This window comes from Xenopus tropicalis, chromosome 9 (assembly GCF_000004195.4).
Source record: "Xenopus tropicalis strain Nigerian chromosome 9, UCB_Xtro_10.0, whole genome shotgun sequence".
Taxonomy (NCBI): domain Eukaryota; kingdom Metazoa; phylum Chordata; class Amphibia; order Anura; family Pipidae; genus Xenopus; species Xenopus tropicalis.
Genome location: NC_030685.2, coordinates 79,098,584 through 79,122,876, shown reverse-complemented (window position 1 = coordinate 79,122,876; position 24,293 = coordinate 79,098,584). Strand labels below are relative to the sequence as shown.

The 24,293-nt window shown below is 40.2% G+C and overlaps 1 protein-coding gene across 1 annotated transcript in view; it reads left to right on the top strand.

Annotated features, from left to right (window-relative positions):
• The window catches only part of arhgap15 (Rho GTPase activating protein 15), a 396,561-nt gene that overhangs the window by 263,235 nt on the left and 109,033 nt on the right, over positions 1-24,293 (top strand). Inside the window, exon 12 of the mRNA XM_018097301.2 lies at positions 6,398-6,475. Within this exon, the coding sequence (XP_017952790.2) occupies positions 6,398-6,475 (78 nt within the window). The remainder of the gene's footprint in view (positions 1-6,397; positions 6,476-24,293) is intronic.

Genomic DNA, 24,293 nt, shown 5'->3' with positions numbered 1-24,293 from the left:
CGATACTCTTGTATTTGTGGGGGTTTTTTTAATTATTTTTGACACTGGCTAACACGGTAGTACACAGTTTTTGTTTTGTGAAAAACTTTAAGCCAATCCTCAGTAGAAACAATACCTTGTTGGATACTTGGCTCTAAGCATAACTCAACGTACAGGCCTTGTTCGGCACAGGTTAATTATCACTCAGGGAGTCTCCTACCCCAGCTTAGGATGCTCCTCAAGAGAAACAGCTATACCACTCCCATTTTTTACATCCTAACATCACTAGTGGGACTGCCCTATTCAACTATCCAACTGTTTCTACCCCAGGGAAACACCCTATCACTCAAGAAGGTTCATACCTCCTATCACATAGTTCTTCCTATCACAGAGCCCAATTCTTGACTTGATAAGTTGGGTGTGCAAGTAGGCTAAGCCCATGTGTTCATGTTTGCTGTCATAAGATATTAAAACTAACGATGATCGCTAATTTCCCCCGATTTTTGCTTTGCTTGTTTCATTTCCAAAACATACAAGACCAAAAACTCAAATAACGTAAGAGCATAAGACAAAATAACATGGAACTTATAAGATTTTCCAAATGCTGTTGGGATTTCTGAAAAAAAAAAATGAATGGTTTAATCCATTATTTTTAAATAATACAGGAGCCATTATTTAATTCTTTGAACTTAGTCCATTTAATATGGTTCCAAAAACGTGCCATTCGGTGCCAGCCTTGCACTAGGCCATGCATAACTGTAGCGCTCGTTCAGTTCACCGCAACCACCGCGGTGTGGTCCGAATCCCCATGAAATTGTGCTGTGTGTCTTTCTACTGAAATTCTTACTTACATTTTGCTTGGTACTTTGTTTCTGAAAGAAAGGTGCCTTTAAAGTTATTCTGTTTGAAAATTGTTCACAGGATCACAAGTAAAAGAAAACGTTTCAGTCAGTCCTTTCTCTCCTCTAAATTACACTTGGCCTAATTGTGTTTCTAAAATAATATATGTAAGATCCAGCTAGGAGAATGCGGTTGTGAAATACTCGCCTAAATCCTCCAATTTACATTGGTTTGGTTTGGCTAAACTTTCAAAGTCCTTGGAGTAAGGAGCTATGGATCCTGAACGCTGTAATTGTAGCAACATTTCCAACTGTGTATTTGTCTCCGTATTGTGGGATACCCAAGTGAAATACAATTTTTCTTTACTGTGAGGGGAGGCCTGTTGAGTGAAATAGTTTAGGAAAAGGTGACTGTATGGGTTTTTTTGTAGTTTAGGGAATCCATATAGTTCCATTAAAGACAAAAAGGGGGACAAGAAAAGTGAGAATTTGAAAAGAGATCTTCAATTTATTGGCAAAATGTGTTATCAATCCACACTCACCAGCACACCCTGGCCTTTCCACTCTGTTCCACCTGGTGCACAGTATTTAAAGAAATGTCGGCACTCTCCTCCACGATCCAAATAGCACAAAATACCGGCACAACAGGATTTGTTTTAGCGGGATAAACCCTGCTGATTTAATAGTAGCAAACCTTGTAACGTTTCGGGGGCACGCCCCTTCGTCAGACATGTCTGACGAAGGGGCGTTCCCCCTGAAACGTTACATGGTTTGCTACTATTAAATCAGCAGGGTTTATCCCGCTAAAACAAATCCTGCTGTGCCGGTAAAATGTGTTATCAAGCCATTTTGGCATTTTGGCTAGAATGATAGAGTGTTGAGAGTGCTAGAATGACAGAACTGCTTTGGACACTCAAAGCCAATTTTATTCTGTCGGGCATTTAGGTGCCGCGCTGAACTGTAACAGCCAACTGATTTGATAGAAACCTAGCATTGGAGTGTTTTTATGGATGTCATAATAAAGTATAAAGAGTAGACCCTGAATTAAAAGCTGAGAAATATAAGTTTGCTCCAGTAGGCAAGTTTAAAAGCTTGGAGAGCTGCAGTTATAGGGCCGCTGTTATAGTGCACAGTAATTTCAGTATTTAAATATATAGTTACATAGTTACATAGTTACATAGGGTTGAAAAAAGACCTGTGTCCATCAAGTTCAACCCATCCAAGTAAACCCAGCACACCTAACCCACACCTACCAATCTATACACTCACATACATAAACTATAAATACAACCACTAGTACTAACTGTAGGTATTAGTATCACAATAGCCTTGGATATTCTGATTGATCAAGAACTCATCCAGGCCCCTCTTAAAGGCATTAACAGAATCTGCCATTACCCCATCACTAGGAAGGGCATTCCCCAACCTCACTGCCCTCACCGTGAGGAACCACCTACGCTGCTTCAAATGGAAGCTCCTTTCCTCTAATCTAAAGGGGTGACCTCTGGTGCGTTGATTGTTTTTATGGGAAAAAAGAACATCCCCCAACTGCCTGTAATCCCCTCTAATGTACTTGTACAGAGTAATCATGTCCCCTCGCAAGCGCCTCTTTTCCAGAGAAAACAACCCCAACCTCGACAGTCTCACCTCATAGTTTAAATCTTCCATCCCCTTTACCAGTTTAGTTGCAGGTATGGGACCTGTTATCCAGACTGCTCGGGACCTGGGGTTTTCTGGATAAGGGATCTTTCTGTAATTTGGATCTCCATAACTTAAGTCTGCTAAAAATCATTTAAATATTGAATAAACCCAATAGGCTTGTTTTGCCCCCAATAAGGGGTAATTATATCTTAGTTGGGATCAAGTACAGGTACTGTTTTATTATTACAGAGAAAAGGGAATCATTTAACCATGAAATAAACCCAATAGGGCTGTTCTGCCCCCAATAAGGGGTAATTATATCTTAGTTGGGATCAAGTACAGGTACTGTTTTATTATTACAGAGAAAAGGGAATCATTTAACCATGAAATAAACCCAATAGGGCTGTTCTGCCCCCAATAAGGGGTAATTATATCTTAGTTGGGATCAAGTACAGGTACTGTTTTATTATTACAGAGAAAAGGGAATCATTTAACCATGAAATAAACCCAATAGGGCTGTTCTGCCCCCAATTAGGGGTAATTATATCTTAGTTGGGATCAAGTACAGGTACTGTTTTATTATTACAGAGAAAAGGGAATCATTTAACCATGAAATAAACCCAATAGGGCTGTTCTGCCCCCAATAAGGGGTAATTATATCTTAGTTGGGATCAAGTACAGGTACTGTTTTATTATTACAGAGAAAAGGGAATCATTTAACCATTAAATAAACCCAATAGGGCTGTTCTGCCCCCAATAAGGGGTAATTATATCTTAGTTGGGATCAAGTACAGGTACTGTTTTATTATTACAGAGAAAAGGGAATCATTTAACCATTACATAAACCCAATAGGGCTGTTCTGCCCCCAATAAGGGGTAATTATATCTTAGTTGGGATCAAGTACAGGTACTGTTTTATTATTACAGAGAAAAGGGAATCATTTAACCATGAAATAAACCCAATAGGGCTGTTCTGCCCCCAATAAGGGGTAATTATATCTTAGTTGGGATCAAGTACAGGTACTGTTTTATTATTACAGAGAAAAGGCAATCATTTTATAAAGTCTATAGGAGAAGGCCTTTCCGTAATTTGGAACTTTCTGGATATTGGGTTTCCAGATAAGGGATCCCATACCTGTATTTTAGTCATATCAATTCTTAGTTACCTTACACTTGCTAATAGTCAGCCTGTATATTGATATATTGTTTATCACTACAGTTAATCTATCCACAATTTCAAACGTAATCTAGTAGTTCCTTAAACTTCCATGAATATCTCCCTGGTCCAGTTTTTGGCTAAAGCACTGACCAACCACAAGCTTCCTTATAACATTTTATAGGGAACTGGTTGTTTAATCATAACATGTATAGAGAAATATACCATAGATCACTACCAGCATAGTTCTAATACCTATTCTTTTGGGGGCTGTGAGAGGGTTGACCCACTTCATGAACCTTCTATCCATATCTACTGTTAATGAACACTATAGGGGGTCATTTATGAAGTCAGGGTGCAAAATACAAAAAATAGGCACAATCTACTATTTGTTAGTCTATCCGATATTTCAAAGCGCCCCTATAACTTAATTGAGTATTTCCGTAAACTTCCACTGGCCCAGTTTTAGCCTTGCTTGGCTAAAGCACTGACCACGGCTGACCAACCACAAGCTTCCTTATAACATTTTATAGGGAACTGGTTGTGCTAAACTCCTATTTCCAGAAGCCAAAAGATTCATAGCAGTTCAGGGAACCTGTTATGGGCTCATTGGGGTCATGGACAGCCAAATGGCACTTTCAAAATAGCAACTCCTAAGGCTTTATCATATACCATATGATATGTCATAGATCGCTACCAGCATAGTTCCCCTCCCCCGTACTTATATCTATTATTTGGGGGGCTGTGAGGGGAGATGACCCACTTTATGCAATTTATATCCATATCTTGTGATGGGCGAAATGTTTCGCCAATGGCAAATTTCCGCGTTTCGCCATTGGCGGCTGTTTTGCAAAACGGATGAAAAAATTTGCCTTGCGTACAACAATTGTCGCAAGAATAGTCACGTGTCCAAGCAAGTGTCAAAAGAATAGTCACGCATCAAAAGAATAGTCAGGGCGTCAATTTTTTTTGCACAACATTTTCGCTGTTTCGCAAATTTTTCTCCATCTTTCAAAGCGAAATGGCAGGCAGTGTCATTCTGTGGCTACTAAAGCAAATAAAGTGCTGTCTTGTATAAAAAAGGGCATTGACTCAAGGGATGAGAACATAATTTTGCCCCTTTATAGGTCCCTGGTAAGGCCTCACCTTGAGTATGGGGGGCAGTTTTGGGCTTCAGTCCTTAAGAAGGATATTAATGAGCTGGAGAGAGTGCAGAGACGTGCAACTAAACTGGTAAAGGGGATGGAAGGGTTAAACTATGAGGTGAGACTGTCAGGGTTGGGGTTGTTTTCTCTGGAAAAGAGGCGCTTGCGAGGGGACAGGATTACTCTGTACAAGTACATTAGAGGGGATTATAGGCAGATGGGGGGGGATGTTCTTTTTTCCCATAAAAACAATCAGCGCACCAGAGGTCACCCCTTTAGATTAGAGGAACAGAGCTTCCATTTGAAGCAGCGTAGGTGGTTTTTTCACGGTGAGGGCAGTGAGGTTGGGGAATGCCCTGCCGGGGGATGTTGGGTAGGGGGTTCCTCACGGTGAGGGCAGTGAGGTTGGGGAATGCCCTGCCGGGGGATGTTGGGTAGGGGGTTCCTCACGGTGAGGGCAGTGAGGGGGTTGGGGAATGCCCTGCTGGGGGATGTTGGGTAGGGGGTTCCTCATGGTGAGGGCAGTGAGTTGGGGAATGCCCTTCCTAGTGATGTGGTAATGGCAGATTCTGTTAATGCCTTTAAGAGGGGCCTGGATGAGTTTTTGAACAAGCAGAATATCCAAGGCTATTGTGATACTAATATCTACAGTTAGTATTACTGGTTGTATATATATAGTTTATGTATGTGAGTGTATAGATTGGTAAGTATAGGTTGTGTGCTGGGTTTACTCGGATGGGTTGAACTTGATGGACAATGGTCTTTTTTCAACCCTATGTAACTATGTAACTATGGGACAGATTCGCTCATCTCTATCCATATCTACTGTGTCATTTAAGAATTCAGAGTGCAAAATACACTATTTGTTTGCGCTTTGCACCCTGCTTTCCAGCCTAGTTGAATTGCTGCATGTCCCTGGCCACTCCCATGAATACAGAGCTGCCTGTGGTCAGAATTGCTGTATTCACGAGGGGAGGAATGGGAAGGCATGTAGCCATCTCCACCATCTCGTACATTGCACGTCACTCATAAGTATATTTGTTTAATACCATGACTATATAATATATGATGGCTATTCCATGCATCGCTCACCATAATGTGTGAATTACAGGTATAGGACCCATTATCTAGAATGCTCGGGACCAAGGGTATTCCGGATAAGGGGTCTTTCCGTAATTTGGATCTCAATACCTTAAGTCTACTAAAAAATCAATAAAACATTAATTAAACCCAATAGGACTGTTTTGCATCCAATAAGGATTAATTATATCTAAGTTGGGATCAAGTACAGGTACTGTTTTATTTCTACATAGAAAAAGGAAATCATTTTTAAAATTCTGAATTATTTGATTAAAATGGAGTCTATGGGAGTCGGGCATTCCGTAATTCGGAGCTTTCTGGATAACGGGTTTCTGGATAAGGGGTCCGATACCTGTACTTTTATTTGCTTGTTTATGGGCACAACTTTCCTTTTCCGTTTTAGAGTTGCATTTTTTTTTTGCCAAGAAAGAGCCTAGTGTAAATATATCGTAGCCCTAAAATAACTTCTGTTTCTAAAATATTCAGTAGCTTACCATAATTAAACAATTTGTATCACAGCGAGTGCCGTAACCATTTGTATATTTCTATATTTATAGGAATGGATGCTGATGGGATATACAGAGTCAGTGGGAACCTGTCCACGATACAGAAACTACGATTTATTGTAAATCAGGGTAAGTTATTTCTAGTGCGCGGACACGTTTTGACTTCCCCTAATGCAACTGTGTTTTTCTTGGACCGGAGGAACATTTTTTTATTTACTCTTTTCTTTTCTCACTGCCGTTTTGATCAATGTTTAGATTCTTCCCTTTGGCTTGTGACGATGCTTTGAGCTTATCTGGAAATGAAAAGGGAAAAAAAAAAGTTTAGTGTTTAGCTTTTGAACTTTTCTGAGCAATAACGGCCACAGGGGAAGATGTTTCCCTGCAATTGAGGATTGTCTTGTAGAACTAAAAGCTCATAGCTTTAACTACTCCATCATTAAGAACAGGAAATACCCATCCTGTAGGTCACTATAGCTATTGTGGGAATTCCCAGACAATAAGGCCAATAACCATTAAATGCTTATTTCTTACAATTAGCTTTTTATTATTGGTGTTATCATTATTATTATTGTAAAATGTGCAGCTTATTCCATTCTACTGAAGAATTGAAAAGCAGCACCTTATGGAAACATGGTTGCCTTTTGCGATCGCTACCCAACTCTTAGATTTCTGGTTATTTTTAAATATTAGCTCAATATGAAAATAGGATCTTCCAATCCAAGTCCTGGTTTTGCTAGACTGGAGCCTGAAATCATTTGCTGCCTGCCCGAGCCAGGATATCCCTTGGAAAAATCAGCCTTTTATAATAAGCTACAATTACTGCCTTTAATCTTCCATACTCAATATAACCAAATTCCCAGGAGATCTCATTGGCTCACGAGTTAAACATTAATGGTTTTACTTATATACATGTAACATTCAGGGATATTTGTCATTATTTAGGGCTTAGAAATATATGAAAGGAGCTGAAAGTTTCCATGGCACCAGGGGAAGAGAAAGTGTATTGAGAAACTTGCTGCTTTGTGGATCTTGTCTTCCATGTTGTAGCAGTACAATGATACTGGACTATTGCTCTCTATATGGTTTCTTCTGTTCTTTCAGTTCTTTAACTCATGAACACCCAGGTATTTGTTCTACCTAGCATATCAATCACATTTCAGGTTGACTTAACTATGTTTAAATTTACCCCCCCTTTGGAACAGACCCACTTAGATCCATTAGTTCCATTAGAAACAAAGCTAGGGTTGAGGAATTGTCTGTTTTCCTGCAAGTCCGCTCCTCCTGTATCACCTAATTCTAATAAGATGTACTGCTGGTAAGGTGCATTTGTTTTACTATATATAAACAGAAATTGTGCATGGCATCTATAGGTGTATATATCTGAATACAGAATCATACTATTACAAAAGAGAAAGGTTCTTGGCAAATTCCAAATTGCTAACTGCAGATTTGGGATGACAGTACATTATTTTTTTGCTACCTATTGCAGTTTTTTTTCCAACTTTTTGACCCATTGTGGAACTGTTCTATTGCCAACTTTTATTTTGCACTTTTTCTTGTGATTCCTTGTGACTTGAAGATGCTGAGAGCTACAGTATTGTGTATTTTTCTTATAGTGCCTTGAGCTGCAAAGTCCACACTCAATCATTTACTCATTGTGGTTGTGTTGGAGCCCATAGGGTTAGCTTCTAATATGGCTGTAAAATCACCTACTAGCTGGGCCTAATTTAGGCTTGGGAGTTGTTTCCCTTCTTTATAAAGGTGAAGCAGCACATATTCTTTGGGAAGGTTGATGTCAGTTGGAGAGCCTGGACATAGGCCCTAGTAAATAAAAGGCCCCAAGAAGGGTAAGAGGAGGGACAGGATCCTGTGAATGAGGTATAAGATAGTAGTAGGTTTAGCTCCTGTCATAGTACACTATAGAAGTCAGATAGGTTGAGCTAGAAAAAGCAGTTCGGAGCACCAATGTAGGAGTGGTAAATTGGACGTCTCTCTCCCAGGTGACACTGCCTGTTAGTTAAGGGATCATAGTAGTATAGCAAATCAGAGTAGAGGAGGTTGCACTGTAATTGTTGCCATTTCCAAACTAGTCAGACATTTACATTTGGTCTAACTAATATTAGTGCCCAGGGACAGTGGCTGGCAGATCTACTGATAGTGATGGCACCAAGACTACATTTGAAAATGCTGAAGCCCAAAGACACCTTGTAATTTTGTATAGCACATTCCATCATTAATAACCAATGACTCAGATCATGATTTTGAACTTTCCCACATTTTTACATCTCTACAGTATGCTAGTACTACCTACTAACCATTTTCCTCACTTAAGGTGGGCCTACACGTAGCAATTTTCTATCTTTTGTGCGACCAATGGTCCCACGAAAGATCGTTCCCACCCTCCACAGACATTCAGGGCTGAATTGTCAGATATGGAGGTAGAAACAATAAGAATTCTACCTCCTTCTGCCGATTCAGCCCTGAATGTAGACTTTGCTCGGTTGCCTTCAATGGTGCCTGATCAAAATCTTTTAACCTGGCTGATCGGCGAGTTGACTGATATCCGTAGCCTTTTGCGATATTGGTCGGCTCGTCGAGCTGCCATACACGCACCGAATATCGTACGAAATGAGGTTTTGTACAATATCAACGGTGCATGTATGGCCATCTTTAGCCCCAAACCATATAGGTTGCACTCACTTAGCTCAGCTTGTTATATTGCTTTATGTATCTTAACTGCCAAGTCCCTCTTAATCCCCTTATGATGAGTTTGGCCCTACTGATCAGCTTGTTATGGAGGGTGGAAACCAAGTTGTCTATGGAGCTACACAAACAGTCTTCTCTGATGAAACGGTCTCTTCATTTATTTATTCGGTTATGGCCCCCCTTAAATTGTACTTTTACAATGAATAATAGTTTTAGTCTCTGTAGAGGTAATTTTTCAATTACCAATGCATGCCAGATATTTATTATCACAAACTATGGCCACACCCCCTTTTCAGTCCCATTAATCTTGGGGCAAATCATACACAATACAATATATATATAGAGAGAGAGAATGACATACTTTTCATTAATAAATGTTGCATTCTAAGTGCTTATAATAAAAAATAAACCTAAATGTTGCTCAATAACCCTCACACCACCATTGCCTTATTTCTATTTGTATGATATATTTTATTTAGTTTCCTTTCTCTCGCCATCAAACAAGGCTACAGGGAAATAAACTACATTATTCTGTTTTTTCCCCCTCCAATCCCACAGGGTGTTTTTCTGCATCAGAAACTATTGATATTAAACTACATGGCTTACACGAGATAAGATTATCTTTTGGGAATGATTTATTTTTCCTATTAAAAGTAAGAAATCACATGATTGTAAGTGGGACAGAGTTAGGCACCATCACTTACCGAGTCTTAAAACTTTTATCTCGTATTTTTTTTTTTACTGATAGAAAAAGCCAGGCTCTTCACGATTTTATTAAAGGAATATTGAAGTTGAAGTATATGTTGTGATTGCACAAGGGAACATTCTGATAGAATATATGAATATCTACATGGATGGCCTCTTACTCTGATAAACATTAAGATGTGCAACTGTGGCTATGAATTTTTCTCAGCAGGTAGATTAACATTTTTTAATGTAAATTACAATTGGCTAAAGATTATTTTTTCCCCCACAATGCACCTTGCTCCCCATTTTTTCAAAATGGAGCAAAGGTTTGGCTTCTGGCATTAAACAATGTGCACGTGGAAACAACTTGAGCTGCTAAAAGATTTTCCAGTAATAATTCTGTAGAACAGTGCTAAAGTCAGCCATCTTGCTACAATGTAAAATTACTGGGAAATTTTGATTTGCTGGTATTACACGCAAACCCAATGCACATTGGTGATGGGGGGGGGCAGGCATTGGCACTAGTAAAGGGAAGGCCCCCAGCCTTTCTTACTAGTGAGTCACAGTCAAATGTAAAAAGACTTGGACAGCAACACAAGCACCATAAAAGTTCATGGAGGAGCCGAATAAGGGCTGGGATTGGCTATTTGGTAGCCCCTATATCCAGAGGTCCCCAACCTTTCTTACTAGTGAGCCACAGTCAAATGTAAAAAGACTTGGACAGCAACACAAGCATCATAAAAGTTCATGGAGGTGCCGAATAAGGGCTGGGATTGGCTTTTTGGTAGCCCCTATATCCAGAGGTCCCCAACCTTTCTTACTCGTGAGCCACAGTCAAATGTAAAAAGACTTGGAGAGCAACACAAGCACCATAAAAGTTCATGGAGGAGCCAAATAAGGGTTAAGATTGGCTATTAGGCAGCCTCTATGCACCCTATCAGCTTACAGGAGGCTTTATTTGGTAGGAAATCTTGTTTTTATTCAACCAAAACTTGCCCCCAAGTCAGGAATTCAAAAATAACTCCCTGGTTTGGGGGCACTGAGAGCAACATCCAAGGGGTTGGGGAGCAACATGTTGCCCCTGAGTCACTGGTTGGGGATCACTGATATAAACTACATAACAATACAAAATAAAAATCAGAAATTTTTGCAAAATAAATTAAGTTTATTATTATATCAATGAACTCAACAAAAGAGTGACGATAATAAGGTCACACACTACAAAAACGGCGCTCTTATTAAGCACACTGCCTGCCTAAATAATTTAATAATAAAGAATATGCCTGCTTGATTAATTGTTGTAGAGTAAAATTTACAATAAACCTGTCTTGATCAGTGCTTCACAGAGGCACCATTACTGTCTGTGCAGTTGTTTAACAAGAATTTAATTGGAAAGATAAGTGAATGCACATTTAAAAGTATTGTTCATTTGCTTTATAATCACCCCATCCTTCAAAGTATTGACAGCACTAGGCACAAACCGTTTCCAATTTTACAAGTATTATTTTCCATATGTGCGCCATAAATGAAACTGTTTTAATTAGAAGATTTATCGGTTCTGCCCTAGCAAAAAAAAAAAACTCACATTATTTTGAACGGACCAGTGTCTTTTAAAGAGAGAAGTTTTGACTTATTACATCATGGGATCATTTTTGACCTTTCCCGCTCTTCTTTCTTAAAATATCCAACAGGTAATATGTGCTACTCATCAGATTTTGGCACCATCGTACTAGTCATTAGTGATGAGTAGTGATGAGCGAATCTGTCACGTTTCGCTTTGCCGAAAAATTCGCAAATCTTTCAAAAGAATGGCGAAAAATTCGCGAAACACTGAAAATGCTTCGCAGCGAAAAAATAAGTTATCACCTGCGACATTTCTTTTGACATTTCATATTCTTGCAACAATTTTTGGATGCGCGATTATTCTTTTGACCCTCATGACTATTCTTGTGACAATTTTTGAATGCGCCAGATCCATGCCTGGCGAAACATTTCACCCATCACTAGTGATGAGCAAATCTGTCCCATTTTGCTTCACTGGAAAATTTGCGAATCTTTCAAAAGATTCGCGAAATGGCGAAAATGTTGTGTGTCAAAAAAATTGACGCCTGTGACTATTCTTGTGACAATTTTTGACATTTCATATTCTTGCAACAATTTTTGGATGCACGATTATTCTTTTGACCCTCATGACTATTCTTGTGACAATTTTTGAATGCGCCAGATCCATGCCTGGTGAAACATTTCACCCATCACTAGTGATGAGCAAATCTGTCCCATTTTGCTTCACTGGAAAATTTGCGAATCTTTCAAAAGGTTCGCAAAATGGCAAAAATGTTGTGTGTCAAAAACGCACGTTATTTATTTGATGCACGTAACTATTTTTTCTTACATGGGCGGCATTTTTTTTCCACATAGTAAATTTTTTCATGCCAAATTTTGTTTCCATGCCAAAAATTTGCTTCAAATACATACCTGCTGAATTATTTCACCCATCACTAATAATCATCTCATTGGTTTCTAAGGGTTCCTGGGTCAAGTAAAATATGTCTTCTAATTATTGTATATGTAAAGAGAGAGAAATGTATATAAACAATTCAGACTACACTACAGCTATGGGCAGTCCATTGAATTTATTATTGACTAGAGGAAATGAGCCTTCCGAGGCCGGCTTCAATTCCTGCTTCACTTCCCTTACCCAATAAGGCAGATGACTTCAGTTATTTATTTTTTCCGAGTTTTTTTCTATTTTTGAAAAAACTCGAATTCAGTTGAATGCAGTATGTTTTCAATTTCCAAAATGTTTACAAATAATTCAATCATGTTAAAAACCCGATTTCACTAATATCACATTCTACTACTTAATCTCATTTTTTGTTTCATTCCATTCATTTTTTTATTTAAATTGATAAATCTGGAAAATTTTAGTTCAGAAAACTCCAAATCAAAAATAATCAAAATTTCATTTTTTTTCACCAGGAAAGAGAAAATGCAATCCATAATTTTTTATTAATCAGTTTCTGTATTCCATCAGACTTTTGCGACAAGAAATTATGGAATTTTTATTTTTGCCACCGATGTTCCAATTTTCATGAATTACTCTATAAACTAATCCTAAATTTACAAGCACTGCCAAGACTGGTTTTGTCAGACCCCTACCCAAGGTCGGACTGTGGGCCCCATACCCCCAAAGTGCCCCAATGTGCCCCCCTAACCCCCCGCAGGGGCCCCCTCATGACGTCCTCCCCTGAGCACACATAAGTGAAAAGCGTCAGGGGAGGCTGGGGGAATGGCAACAGGCATTGGGTCTGGGCTGCTGGGGCCCACTGGATGTTTTTCCCAGTGTCCTGGTGGCCCAGTCCAACCCTGCCCCCAGTGGTAGCCTATGATTAAGTACCCTATTGGTACGAAACGACTAAGGCTTTTTTTGTTCTTTTATATATAGATTAAATAAACTTTAAATACTTTTTACCTATAACATGGCTGCCTTTTGCTACATACTTCTGGGAATTCGGAGTGCCTGCCTATACTATTCTTCTATGTGATTTTCAACCCTGCCCTTACCTACATATTGGAGCCATTTGAATGTGTATAAGCACATGTTAAGCCAGGCAAATTGCTTGTTATAGTCAGAAGAGCACAAACAATAAACAATGTTTCTTTTTTTTTTTTAAAAATCTACACGCTGCTCATAAGGGTTAATTTGTTTATACAAAAACTCTAGCTTTTATGCCCTTAGAATGACAGTAAATTGCAGTACAATTAAACTTATTTGCTTCATTCATGTATTTTAAAACCACCGTGGTTATTGTATGCCCATTTGTGGTCTTGCTTGTACCCCGCCCATGTAACCCCCTAATGTGTCAAACGCAAAATTATTGCTTCTGTTTTGTTGTCAGTTGTTGTCTCTGTCTCAGGCTACAGAGTAACCAGCTGACTATACCAGGGAGTGACTATACCAGGCAGTGAGTAATTCTGATAAATAATATGGTCAACCACAGGTTGTTTTCCAAACAATTGTGGCTTGGTCCAAAAAAACCACATAAAGCACTAATAATGTGTTGTGGCTACATAGCGACTATGGTTTAGGATATGCTATTGTACATAATGGAAGAAATACATTATCATGTACCGAGGCAGGGATAGCATTACACTCTACTGTCTCCAATTACAGTTGTGTTTAGAGAAGGACTTTCTAACTGGTGGATCCCTTGACACAGATTCCCGTGCTGTTTGGGTGGGGTGTCTACAGTATTATAATTGTTATTATGCTAAAATATATGTTATATTAGATATACTATCATTAATTTGTAGTATCCAGAATTTCTATGAAAAACTTTGTTTTTAAATTAATTTTTACACAATTTTTAGATCCAGGACCTGGAAGCCAAACTTTTTTCGTAATCCATCCAAAAAGAATTACGCATAAGGGGGTTTGAGGGACCTATTCAGAAAAGTTTTCTTTGTGGCTGCCATTTTGTTTAATGCTTGTACATGTAGGCCGGCATCTTGGAAGCCAGTGGCCATTGGGTAAGACTTAACTACAAGAAAACATTTTATCCAATGAAAATGGGATAAATTGCATTACATAGGGAAGTCTCCAACCTCCAACATGTTACTTGGAGAGTTAAAACCTGGTCATCTGCAATAGAAGTCAATGGGAGGTGTGTTTTCAGCATTCAAGCTAGATTTCCTAAAAAGTTACAATTTTTTTGCAAAGTTTTTTTGTGAATTTTTGCAATCGGGTTTTTTCGTAAATATGCTAGCAATTAGAGAAAAACAAATTAATGTTATGTTGGTGGGTTTGAAACGCGTTGGGTATCTTTGTTTTTGATATGTAAAATAAAGCGAGCAGTATATTTTCATACTAAGGGGCACATTTACTAATCCACGAACGTCCGAAAAGTGTCGGAATGCGTTTTTTTCGTAATGATCAGTATTTTGCGACTTTTTCGGGAATTGTCACAAATTTTTCGAGCGCAATATGAAAAAGTTGTGACAATTCGCGAAAGTCATAATGGCTATGAAAAACTTGCGACAATTCACGAAATTTGTAATGGCTATGAAAAAGACGCGACAATTCGCGCAAGTCGTAACGGTTACGAAAAAGTCGCGCCAATTTACGAAAAAGTCGTAATGGCGCCGAAAAAATCGCAAAAAAATATGAAAAAGCCGCAAAATGTTCGTTTTCCAATCCGAATTTTTCTCATTCGGATTCGTGGATTAGTAAATCAGCCCCTTAGTGTCCTGTTCTTCTTGCTTTTTACCTATTACATTATGAATACTGATGAGCGAATCTGTCCCATTTTGCCCAAAAATTTGCGAAAAGACAGTAAAGTTCTCGAAACGCGGAAAATCAGCGAAACTTTTTTTGTTGACGCTTTTTTTTTGTCGTGACTGTGCCCATTTTGACACGACCATGCCCAATTTGACGCAACCGTGACTTTTTTTTACATGCGCCGAATCTTTCCACAGCAAATTTTCGCTGAAGTTTCGCAAAACAATTCCCACCCAGCATTTATTGGTTTATAATTTTGACGTGCCAACCTCACATGTGTGTAATATATCTATTGGATATTAACCAGACTTATCCTATGCAACATAAACTTTTATCAACAGTAATATCTACATTTTCTGATTATAACCCTCTCAGGCAGTGGTCAGGCATATTCTCTCCATCTCTTGACATACAATCAGCCTTGCACAGGATTGCCAAATTTACTATTATTAATTACTATTACAAATTTACTATGTACCATTGAGTGAAAAGTAGTGATGAGCGAATCTGTTCCGTTTCGCTTCGCCGAAAAAATTCGCGGAACGGCGAAAATGTCGTGCGACAAAAAAAATTGTCGCCCGCGGCTATTATTTTGTCGCGCGGCTATTGTTTCGTCGCCCGCTGCTCTTGTTTCGTCGCCCGCGGCTCTTGTTTCGTCGCGCGGCTCTTGTTTCGTCGCGCGGCTCTTGTTTCGTCGCCCGCGGCTCTTGTTTTGTCGCCCGCAGCTATTGTTTTGTCGCACGGCTATTGTTTCGTCGCCCGCGGCTCTTGTTTCGTCGCGCGGCTCTTGTTTCGTCGCGCGTCTCTTGTTTCGTCGCCCGCGGCTATTATTTTGTCGCGTGCTATTGTTTCGTCGCCCGCGGCTATTATTTTGTCGCCCGCGACTATTCTTTTTTTACGCCGGCGACAATTTTTGGACGTGCGGCGAATTTTTCCGCGGCGAATTTTTTCATCCGTTTCGCGAAACAATCCGCCAATGGCAAAACGTGGAAATTCGCCGCGAATCCATGCCTGGCGAAACTTTTCGCCCATCACTAGTGAAAAGCGAAGAAATCCTCTTTTCTTTAGTGTGCTATTAATTCTGAATGCACCCACACTCATAGAACCACCTTGGCTTTACTAAACTGAAACAGTAATACTGGAAAAACATTTTATAAATGATTAGTGTTGTGACCAAAGCTAATTGAGGAGACTACATTTAAGAAAAGTTAATATCTTTACAAAGAAATCAACCGAACTTCTAAATTATATGGAACCCACACAGGCCTAGAAAGGATAAAAGGTTATAGATAGAAATCTAAGGCCTCCCTGGGCCTGGGTCATTAGGATAAATACTTTATGCTGGAAAATATAGGACAATTTAGCTAATTTATTACCAAAGTAACTATAGTCTGGGGTAGAAAATACATGTGCCTTTGACCTCAGCATGATAGGGCCTCCTTGAAACAGAAAAAAATGAAAGGGGACCCGTCATAAATTATATAAATCTGGTTTCTCTCATTCCCACAAGTACACAATCACAGCAAGCAGACAGCTGCCATTTCGTAAACACTGTTATTAAGATAAGCTTTGCATCATCCCAAAATCTTATTTATGGTCTACAATCTGACACTCAATGCCCATGTCCATCTATAGCAGGATCCCCAACCTTTTTTACTCATGAGCTACAGTCAAATGTAAAAAGACTTGGAGTGCAACACAAGCACCATAAAAGTTCATGGAGGAGCCAAATAAGGGCTGTGATTGGCTATTAGGGGCCTCTATGCACCCTATCAGCTTACAGGGGCTTTATTTGGTAGGAAATCTTGTTTTTATTCAACCAAAACTTGCTCCCAAGTCAGGAATTCAAAAATAACTCCCTGGTTTGGGGGCACTGAGGCATAGAGGCAGGGCAGGCAATATCTGATTGACAGCTCAGATTCTTAAATGCAACAGGTATGAATGTTTTAATAAAAAAAATAATTTGGGTTTCATGTTTAATTTGTAAAGGACATTTTTTTGCAGCTTTTTATATGAGGGTCCCCTTTATGGTTAACCTTAGTGATGGGCGAAATAATAAGTCAGGCATGGATTCACGGTGAATTTCTGCATCTCTCTGTGTCGCGTGCAGGAAATGAGATGACGCCGCAAAAAAATGTGTCGCGTGCATCATTTTTTGGGATGCGCAACATTTTTTGCTGTTTCGCGAATTTTTCGTCTTTCATGAATTTGTGAATTTCATGAATTCACAAATTTTTAAGGCAACGCGAAACGGGACAGATTAGCTTATCCCTAGTTAACTTATATAGTGTGAGCTTTTCTCATTATTTATCCTACCCCACCTATTCTAACTACAGCTCTAGTGATGAGTGAATCTGCCCCGTTTCATCGTAAAATTCTCAAAACGACCAGAAAATTTGCGAAAAATCTGCAGAACTTTTTTGTCGCTCGCATCTTTTTTTTGTCTCCTGCAGTTTTTTTTTGTCGCCCACTGTTTTTTGTTTTTACGCCATTTTGACGCGGCCATGCCCATTTTTGAGGCACGACAATCTTTTCACGGCAAATTTTCATGGAAGTTTCGCAAAACAATTGGCCAATGGTGAAATGTCACAATTTGCTGTGAATCCATGCCTGGTGAAAAAATTTGCTCATCACTCTCCAGTAGTGATGGGCGAAATGTTTCACCAGGCATGGATTAGCAGCAAATTTCCGCATTTCGGCATTGGTGAATTGTTTCGCGAAATGGATGAAAAAATTCGCCCCACGTCCAAAAATTGTCGACGGCATCAAAAAAAAAGAATAGCCGCGGACGTCAAAAGAATAGCCGCGCAATGAAATAATAGCCGCGGGAGACAAAAGAATAGCCATGCGACGAAATAATAGGCGCGGGCGGCAAAACAATAGCCGTGCGACAAAATAATAGCCACGGGCGACAAAACAATAGCCGTGCGACAAAATAATAGCCGCGGGCGACAAAACAATAGCTGTGCGACAAAATAACAGTCGCGGGCGACAATTTTTTTTGCCGCACAACATTTTCGCCGTTTTGAATTTTCCGGCGACTTGAAACGGAACAGATTCGCTCATCACTACTCTCCAGCTCCAGGTTCAAATTCTCCAATCCCAATCATAATGCAAGTATGACCATCCTATCAACATTAAGAAAAATAACATTCTTGAATCTGATTAGAAAATTCTAATATTTTGCCTCTCCTTCCCTACAATGGATTAGTGTACAATTTTTATACCAAACTAATCAAACAAATGTGTTTTTTTTCCTGTTCGGGCTGAGCGAAAGCTAACCCAACCATTTCATACAGCTTCAAAAACGAAGATCAAAGAAAAAAACTAAGAAAGGAAGTGTTAAATCTCATTTTCTTTCAACATAAAAATATGATATTTATTTTGCAACTTTGTAGCCTAAAGGCTACTGTTGTAGAGTTCATTTTACTGCTGCTAGAAAAAAATATAAATACATTGGAAAAAAAAATAGGGGGGGGGATGACGACCATGATGGGTGAAGGTCATAAATATATATAAATATATATATATATAGGGCATTCAAATGAAATTAGATGTATTCTCTTTATATCTTTATATGGTAATAAATAGTGATGGGCGAAATGTTTTGCCAGGCATGGATTCGCGGCGAATTTCCGCGTTTCGCCATTGGCGGATTGTTTCGTGAAATGGATGAAAAAATTCACAGCGGAAAAATTTGCCGCACGTCCAAAAATTGTCGCCGGCGTCAAAAAAGAATAGTCGTGGGCGTCAAAAGAATAGCCGCACGACGAAATAATAGCCGCAGGCGACAAAAGAATAGCCGTGTGACAAAATAATAGCCGTGCGACTAAATAATAGCCGCGGGCGACGAAACAATAGCCGAGGGCGACGAAACAATAGCCGAGGGCGACGAAACAATAGCCGAGGGCGACGAAACAATAGCCGCGGGCGACGAAATAATAACCGCGGGCGACGAAACAATAGCCGCGTGACAAAATAATAGCCGCGTGACAAAATAATAGCCGCGGGCGACAAAATAATAGCCGCGGGTGACAAAAGAATAGTCGCGTGCAACAATAGTCGCTGATCTTTTAAAAGATTTGTGAATTTTTTGGCGAAACGTAACAGATTCGCTCATCGCTAGTAATAAAATATTAATATATGTTTTTGTTGAAAAATTATGAATTGCCCTACAGAGCACACAGTATATATATATGATTGGGTTGAATGTACAACCATTTATTACTATTAAATATCAAATGAAATCAATTGCATTTTGACACTGTCAAGGCTTTCAGGTAAGGCCATTGTCCCCACCATATTGTATCCCTCAGTCACATCTCTGCTACTTGTAAGTCACTGAGTGTCATTTAGTAAAGGGGAGAAAGAGTACAAAGCCTCGGCACAGCTGCTCTTCCTTTAAAATGTGTGGGAAAGTTACCAAAAGCTATGTTACATTTGACACAGCTTGGTATCTTGCCAGCTAAGCACACACAGCACCAAAGGAAGCCCTGAAAGCAGCTGGAACTACAGGGTCTCAACTGCCACCTGTGACTGCTTGAGATGAACATGAAGCATACGGCTATGGGGCAAGAGTTCTGCTCAGGGAACTCACTACCTAGCACCCACTACACTTCACAATGGAGAATAGCCAATTGGTTTCAATGATAGGAATGCTGGGTAAGGCTGTTTCACCCTTATCATTACTTATCTGAGCGAATCCAAGATACTTTTTGAAAGAGGTGGAGATTCCATCGCCTTAGCCACCAATATTTTGATGCCAAGAGATTGCCATCTTGCTAATGCCACTCATATAGTCTGACTCACTTCTTGTCACTGGTCATGACTAGAAAGATTGAGATTATTTATGCAGAAAGTAAAGGGATACTGTGTGGTTTTTAATTTGGGGAAAACAAAATACATGGTATTCTTGCAGAAGGCAGTTTTCTAATGCTTGCAGCTATACTGTAGAGCAGGGGTCCCCAACCTTTCTTACACAGTCAAATGTAAAAAGACTTGGAGAGCAACACAAGCACCATAAAAGTTCATGGAGGTGCCAAATAAGGGCTGTGATTGGCTATTTGGTAGCCCCTATATCACGGGTCCCCAACCTTTCTTACTCGTGAGCCACAGTCAAATGTAAAAAGACTTGGAGAGTAATACAAGCACCATAAAAACTTGCCCCCAATTCAGGAATTCAAAAATAACTCCCTGGTTTGGGGGCACTGAGAGCAACACCCAAGGGGTTGGGGAGCAACATGTTGCCCCTGAGCCACTGGTTGGGGATCACTGCTGTAGAGATGACTCCTATAGAGCTTACAAAGAGCTTATAGGTTGTTGCTGAACAGTAACTTTAGATGCTGTGAAGGTTCATTGTACAGCAAAGATTCAGCAATACAAAATCAAGCAGTATTAAGTACCCCCACCCAGCCTGGTTGAATACAGGATAATATGAAGATGTAGTTTCGCCAACAAGATGGACACCACAGTGAAATGGGTCCCATCAGGTAGAAGCCTCTCAGGGATAAATATAGCTTAAGTCTCTTTTCCTACACTAAGGCAGATGTTGTCTAAGGAATACTAAACCCCACACTATGTCTCTTTGAAGGAACATAGGACTGCTCTTTCCCGCTAACCTGAATATCTTACCCCCAAAGCTTTTCTGTTACTCGCTAAGCCTTGTTCATGGGGGCCCTTGCACCCTGGCTTCAGGTTTAGTTGCCTTAGGCTTAGTCTTGGACTTCCATACTGGTAGCCTACCTGCACTTCAGGACCTCTTTCAGATTCAACTCCTGCTATGATGAAGCCCACAAAGAGAGTAGACACAAATTCCCTCCCCATATATACACTAGTAAACCAGAAACTAATATAAAATTGGGAAGAATTCTCTCCGACAGGGTATAGGTGCTGGACCAGGACTTCCTAAGCAGTAGAGCAGCGGTTCTCAACCTGTGGGTCGAGACCCCTTTCACAGGGTTCGCCTAAGACCATCGGAAAACACCTATTTCTGATGGTCTTAGGAATAATTTTATGGTTGGGGGTCACCACAACATGAGGAACTGTATTAAAGGGTCACTGCATTAGGAAGGTTGAGAACCACTGCAGTAGAGGATACCTTGAGCCCCATTGGACATATAAACACTAATATGGGTGGGATTCAGGAACAATAATTGGCATTGGCTATCCCAGAGGGAACTTAAGCTTCAATAACAAGGCACCAGTACTTATAACCTATTTCTGTTTCCAGTAGTGATGAGCGAATCTGTCCCGTTTGGCTTCACCACAAAATTTGTGAAACGGCAAGAAAATTTGTGAAACGGCAGAAAATTCGCGAAACACATTTGTTGCGTGTTTTTTTTTTTGTCACCCGCATCTTTTTTGTCACCCACGGCTATTCTTTTGTTGCCCGCGGCTATTTTTTTGTCGCCAATGTATATTTTTGTCGCCCTTTTTTTGACGCGCGACAAAATGTACTTGGATTTTTTTTTCTACAGAAAACGTATCCGGCACATTTGCCTCGTACTTGGATGACTTGAACGCTAATTTAAACAAAAGCTATCTTTAATGCGGAAATAGCAATATCTTTGTTTTTTCCCAAATATATTTAGTGCTTTCCAGTTTCTTTAAACATATTCTGATCTTTGCCGAGATTAATTGTTAAGGAATCTACATTCATCTTATTGTTGGGGGGGAAAAAAAAAAAAGTTGAAAGTTTTAATCATGCATTCTGTCAGGTAGCAAATATCTTTTCAGTGGAAACTCCAGACATTAAATCTGTCAAGAGGCATGTTGTAAAATAAATGCCTGGGATACCTTCATAAACAAAAATCTTATTTCCATAATTCATACAGCTGGCTGGCATTTATTGGCACGTCAGGTGCAATAGGGACATTTCAGGAACATTAACATGTACAGAGTCATTTGTCAACAAAGCAACAATGTAGGAAAATCGTTCAGAACTCGTACAGATTTACAGCTTTCTCTGCCAGCTGCTAATTACGATGTGTTCTGCCTATTTGGTAGGGCCTGTTTTATTGGAAAATGACAAAGGGGTTACGGTATCCCAGTTAGGAATATAGATGGGGCTTTTAGTAATAATATATAAGCGGCGAGAGGACCGCGCCACGGCAAGGCTCAAGCTGCAGTCATTTTCTGGCTTTTACAATTGATTCCGTTTGATGGATGAAAGATGAGATGTAAGCGGTTCTGTTTAGTTAGTACAGCGAGTAGCCATTAATTACTGAACAATAGGCAAGAATGGAGGAATAAATATCCCAGGGTCTTCCTCCTGAGCACTTTTTTGCATGCTGATGACAATAGCTAAAGCTAGTGTGACTTATTAACACAATTACTCTTGTTGTTCCGTATTTCATATACAGTAACACTAGTGTAGGGCAATTACAGTTTGCAGCCTTGGGTAATTTTTGGGTAGTCTCTTGGTGATTGGCTGCTGCACCCAGTAGTAATGTGTGGGATGGCCCAAACCCTAGAAGGTTCGGGCCGACATGTATAGCAAATATGTGGGTCATGGGTGGGTGTGGGTTGAGCTCTTCCTGCTGCCCTTCCCGCCCATGACCTGTGTCCCTCTTCCACCTCTGGCAGCATGGGTTATTTTTGGGTAGTCTCTTGGTGATTGGCTGCTGCACCCAGTAGTGATGTGTGGGACGGTCCGAAACCCTAGAGGGTTCGGGCCGACATGCACAGCAAATATGTGGGTGCGGGTTGAGCTCTTCCTGCTGCCCTTCCCGCCCACGACCTGTGTCCCTCTTCCACCTCTGGTGGCATGGGTTATTTTTGGGTAGTCTCTTGGTGATTGGTTGCTGTGCCCAGTAGTGATGTGTGGGACAGCCTGAAACCCTAGGAGGTTTGGGCCGACATGCACAGCAAATATGTGGGTCGCGGGTGGGTGCAGGTTGAGCTCTTCCTGCTGCCCTTCCCGCCCATGACCTGTGTCCCTCTTCCACCTCTGGCAGCATGGGTTATTTTTGGGTAGTCTCTTGGTGATTGGCTGCTGTGTCCAGTAGTGATGAGTGGGATGGCCTGAAACCCTAGGAGGTTCGGGCCGATATGCACAGCAAATATGTGGGTCGTGGGTGGGTGCGGGTTGGGGCTTCCCTCCCCACCCACGACCTGTGTCCCTCTTCCACCTCCGGCAGCATCTATTTATAGACACAAGCCTGACTTGCCCAACTTGGCCAAAGAATAGGGCAAACATGCAGTTGTGCCCATTTGTTTTGACAATGACATCAAAATTTTGAGAAAATATGATGCATTGTGGGGGAAAAATATGGTGATTGCACCCAAAACTGCACTTTGCTCACTACAGTTGCTGGCATAAATAAGCCTGTATGTCTGCACATATATATACCTATATAGAGGTATGGGACCTGTTATTTAGAATGCTCAAGACCTAGGGTTTTACGGATAAGGGGTCTTTAGAGAAAAATCATTTAAACAGTAAAGAAACCCACTAAGATTGTTTTGCCTTTAATAAGGATTGATTATATCTTAGTTGGGATCAAGAACAAGGCATTGGTGTGTAATATTGGTGTCTCAGAGCATTGTGCCCAGAGAAGGGCATAATGTGCAAAAACATGGCCGAATGTTGCTGTCTTTGGTACTTTGCACCCTATTCTGTTAAATCAGGAGTCCCTAACCTTTCTTACTTGTGAGCCACAGTCAAATGTAAAAAGACTTAGAGAACAACACAAGCACCATAAAAGTTCATGGAGGAGCCAAATAAGGGCTGTGATTGGCTATTAGGCAGCCTCTATGCACCCTATCAGCTTACAGGGGGCTTTATTTGGTAGTAACTCTTGTTTTTATTCAACCAAAACTTGCCCCCAAGTCAGGAATTCAAAAATAACTCCCTGGTTTGGGGGCACTGAGAGCAACATCCAAGGGGTTGGGGAGCAACATGTTGCCCCTGAGCCACTGGTTGGGGATCGCTGTGTTGAACGTTATGTTTTTGGGGGGAAATTATTTTGTTGTTAACTTTTTTCCTGTGCTTTATTTCTGTTTTGATATCTCAGTATCCAAAACCAATGATCACAACAACACTAAACAACTGGAGCAGTGATATCAATAGTTATGATATTCTATTGAGCTTTGCCTGAAAGTTACTTTCAAACAGGCCATTTTTTTTGTTTATTCTATGGGGTTTTCTGCTACCGCCAATAAAGCCCATGTTCATATAAATAGTTACAAGCTGGCACGGGGCCTGCCTGTGTTATCTGAAGTCGGCTCCTCGAATCATTTATTTTCATGCACAACCACTGAGACAAGAGGTTCTGT